We start from the raw sequence: 2,667 nt of genomic DNA on the forward strand, positions 1-2,667 counted from the left end.
TGAATAACAGAAGGAGCTTTCTAAGCCCACAAAGTTCTTCGAACATTCCAAAACCAGACCGTTTTGGCGTTAATATTTAAACGCCAGACTTTGAAAATAGTTTTGTTGAGGTCGGTCCAGCCACTCTGGAGAAACACGATTGAGTTTAGGGAACGAACATACACTCAGAGATACACACGTGTACATACACACATTTTTCCAATGGGTCTAACTGAGTGAATAGGCATGTATGAATCGACCCTCCGAGTCTTGGAAAAAATGTTGAAGATTTGAGCGAATTCCATACACTTCTATTATAAGAAATGTAAAACGTAGACGAAGTTTTACGATTCTGTCGTTTATTCAAGCTAGTAGCAGATAACTACATGTATATTTCATTCATTATAAATATCATTCCGTTAAATAATGCCACGTGTGGATCTTCGTTTGCGCTATTCAGAAGAAAAGTATTGTTTCGTCAAATATTGGAATTTCTAACAAACATATCGCCGTTTTCGGTATATTGCATAGTATAGCTCTGTCAATTGAAGCAAATATTTATGATTGTAAATTATGGGAAGCTTCAGAAACAATAAAAAAATATTTGTTTCCTCAACACCCCACACAGTGGATTGCTTACAACGTGATGACATGCAATGTCCACATCAGTGAGAGGTTCAGCTCAAATTCGTACAGAATTTCTCCGGTGCAGAATAAATTAAACTAATCCAATCGTGGTCTGGGTAGGACGACATCAGGAATTAAAGCTGTAAATCAAGTGTCTTCCCGCGACCGACAAAATGGGTATAAAACATGAGGTTTCATGCGGTCGCTACCTACACTATTTGAACTTAAACCAACCGAAGCGTTTATCATTTCCCGTGGCCAAGTCGAACCATTCAAAATGCAGGAAGAAACCAAACAACCCTCGATCGAAGTGTTCGACGAAACTCCAGAGTGGCTAAACGTAGAATATTTTGAACGAGTGCTTCAAAAGGTTAGAGACGATACAAGCTTAAGTGTCCAATCGGTTGAAGTAAAATCTGCCTTCCCAAAAGGTGTCAACTATGCTAGTATTATCTACCGAGTGCGGGTTATTTTCCATACAAAAGATAAACTCACGTACAGTCGAAGTTACATAGTGAAGGGCATGCCGGAAGAAGGGATGGCGAAACAGAAGCTTAGTGAATACAATGTTCATGGAAAGGAAATGGACATCTATCAACTAGTGATACCCGAATTAAAGCAATTGATGAAATCGATTGGGGATCGCACCGACCTGTACCCAACTACGCTGACCATTGACAGGGTTAAAAACGTGATCGTTTTCAAAGACCTCTCTTCCAAAGGATACATAATGGCAGATCGGTTTGTAGGACTAGATATGCTTCACACTAAGATGTCATTAAAATTGATGGCTAAATTACATGCTAGCTCGTTGAAATTGGCAGAAATGAGTCCAAACATTTTCAAAGAGTACAAAACTGGCATGGTGACACGTGAAACCGATGCGTTCTATCCGTTATTCTACTCGAATTTTGACGCGTTAACCGAGGAGATCAGCACGTGGGACCAAGAATGGCACTACTATGCAAACAAACTCCGGAAACTGCGGCCCTTTTTCATCGAACAAGGCCTTTCCGTTTTCGATCACCAACGCGAGGACGATTTGCGGGTACTCGTACATAGCGATTTATGGGTCAATAACCTTTTGTTCAAGTACGATACAAACGGAAAACCAGTTGACGTTATTCTTCTGGATTTCCAATTCTGTTGTTACAGTACACCAGTCGTCGATTTATGTTACTTCTTCTTCACCTCTACCCAAGACGCTATCCGACAGAACTGTTTCGATGAGCTCATGCAGTATTATTATTATCATTTAGCGAGCTACGTTAAAAAATTAAATTGTTCGAAGAAATTTCCCACCCTGCACGAATTTCAGCGGCATGTATTGAAAAAACTTTTCTACGGTAAAATTTATTCGATAAATGTGCATATTTACCTACTAACCGACTTTAACTCTACAGCCATCTACTCCAGCTTCATCGCCTTGCCTGTGCAGATTAACGAGGATGTAGCCGATGCAGATTTCGAAGCTTTGTTAGGAAACGATGAACGAGCGCAGCGGTATCGGAGAACAATTATGAGTAATAAAAAGTACCACAAAATCATCAAAGGTCTATTACCTACGTTCGACCGAAAGGGTTTGCTTGACAAGCTCGATTGATGGCGGCTGCGCCTGGCTGTACTCGGCGGAGGCGTACTGCTAGTGGCGCTATGCATTTAGATTTAATTTAGAAAATTCTTTATAATTAAGATTAATCGAATGGAAAATTTAATTTGAACAAACCAAACGCTGCTCCGTTACTAAAATTTTGCGATCGTAAAATTCTATTGTTAAAAATCTTGAATTGCTTAGTAAGTTATGGATTGAGTTTTGATTTCGTCTCATAAGTATCTGGTACTGACATAGGATCAGATCGGCGCTAGAGTCGCAGTATAAGTATCACTAAAACGAATAGTTGCAAAATTAATCTAGTCCTTAGAATTACTTACAGTTTCCTAGCATTAGAACTCGTTTCGTGATAACTGAATACAAAGACTACTTTCCAACCTTTGAACGGAGAAGGTAGATTTGTCTTCACAAAGCTGTTCGATACTATCATTTCAGTGAATGAAGGTATG

General features: G+C 39.4%; 1 protein-coding gene across 1 annotated transcript; it reads left to right on the forward strand.

Annotated features, from left to right (window-relative positions):
• Positions 1-798: 798 nt before the first annotated feature.
• On the forward strand, positions 799-2,408 carry LOC131683967 (uncharacterized). The gene is made up of 2 exons (XM_058966393.1): positions 799-1,952; positions 2,010-2,408. The coding sequence occupies exons 1-2, from the start codon at positions 803-805 to the stop codon at positions 2,207-2,209; spliced, it is 1,350 nt and encodes a 449-aa protein (XP_058822376.1). The 5' UTR covers positions 799-802; the 3' UTR covers positions 2,210-2,408.
• The last annotated feature ends 259 nt before the right edge of the window (positions 2,409-2,667 follow it).

Source organism: Topomyia yanbarensis, chromosome 2 (assembly GCF_030247195.1).
Source record: "Topomyia yanbarensis strain Yona2022 chromosome 2, ASM3024719v1, whole genome shotgun sequence".
NCBI lineage: Eukaryota > Metazoa > Arthropoda > Insecta > Diptera > Culicidae > Topomyia > Topomyia yanbarensis.

Bases quoted from the DNA above. Each gene is read 5' to 3' on its own strand.
- LOC131683967 (XM_058966393.1), top strand. From the start codon at position 803: ATGCGGTCGCTACCTACACTATTTGAACTTAAACCAACCGAAGCGTTT. The intron at 1,953-2,009 runs GTAAAATTTATT...TTAACTCTACAG, and splicing joins ATTGAAAAAACTTTTCTACG to CCATCTACTCCAGCTTCATC.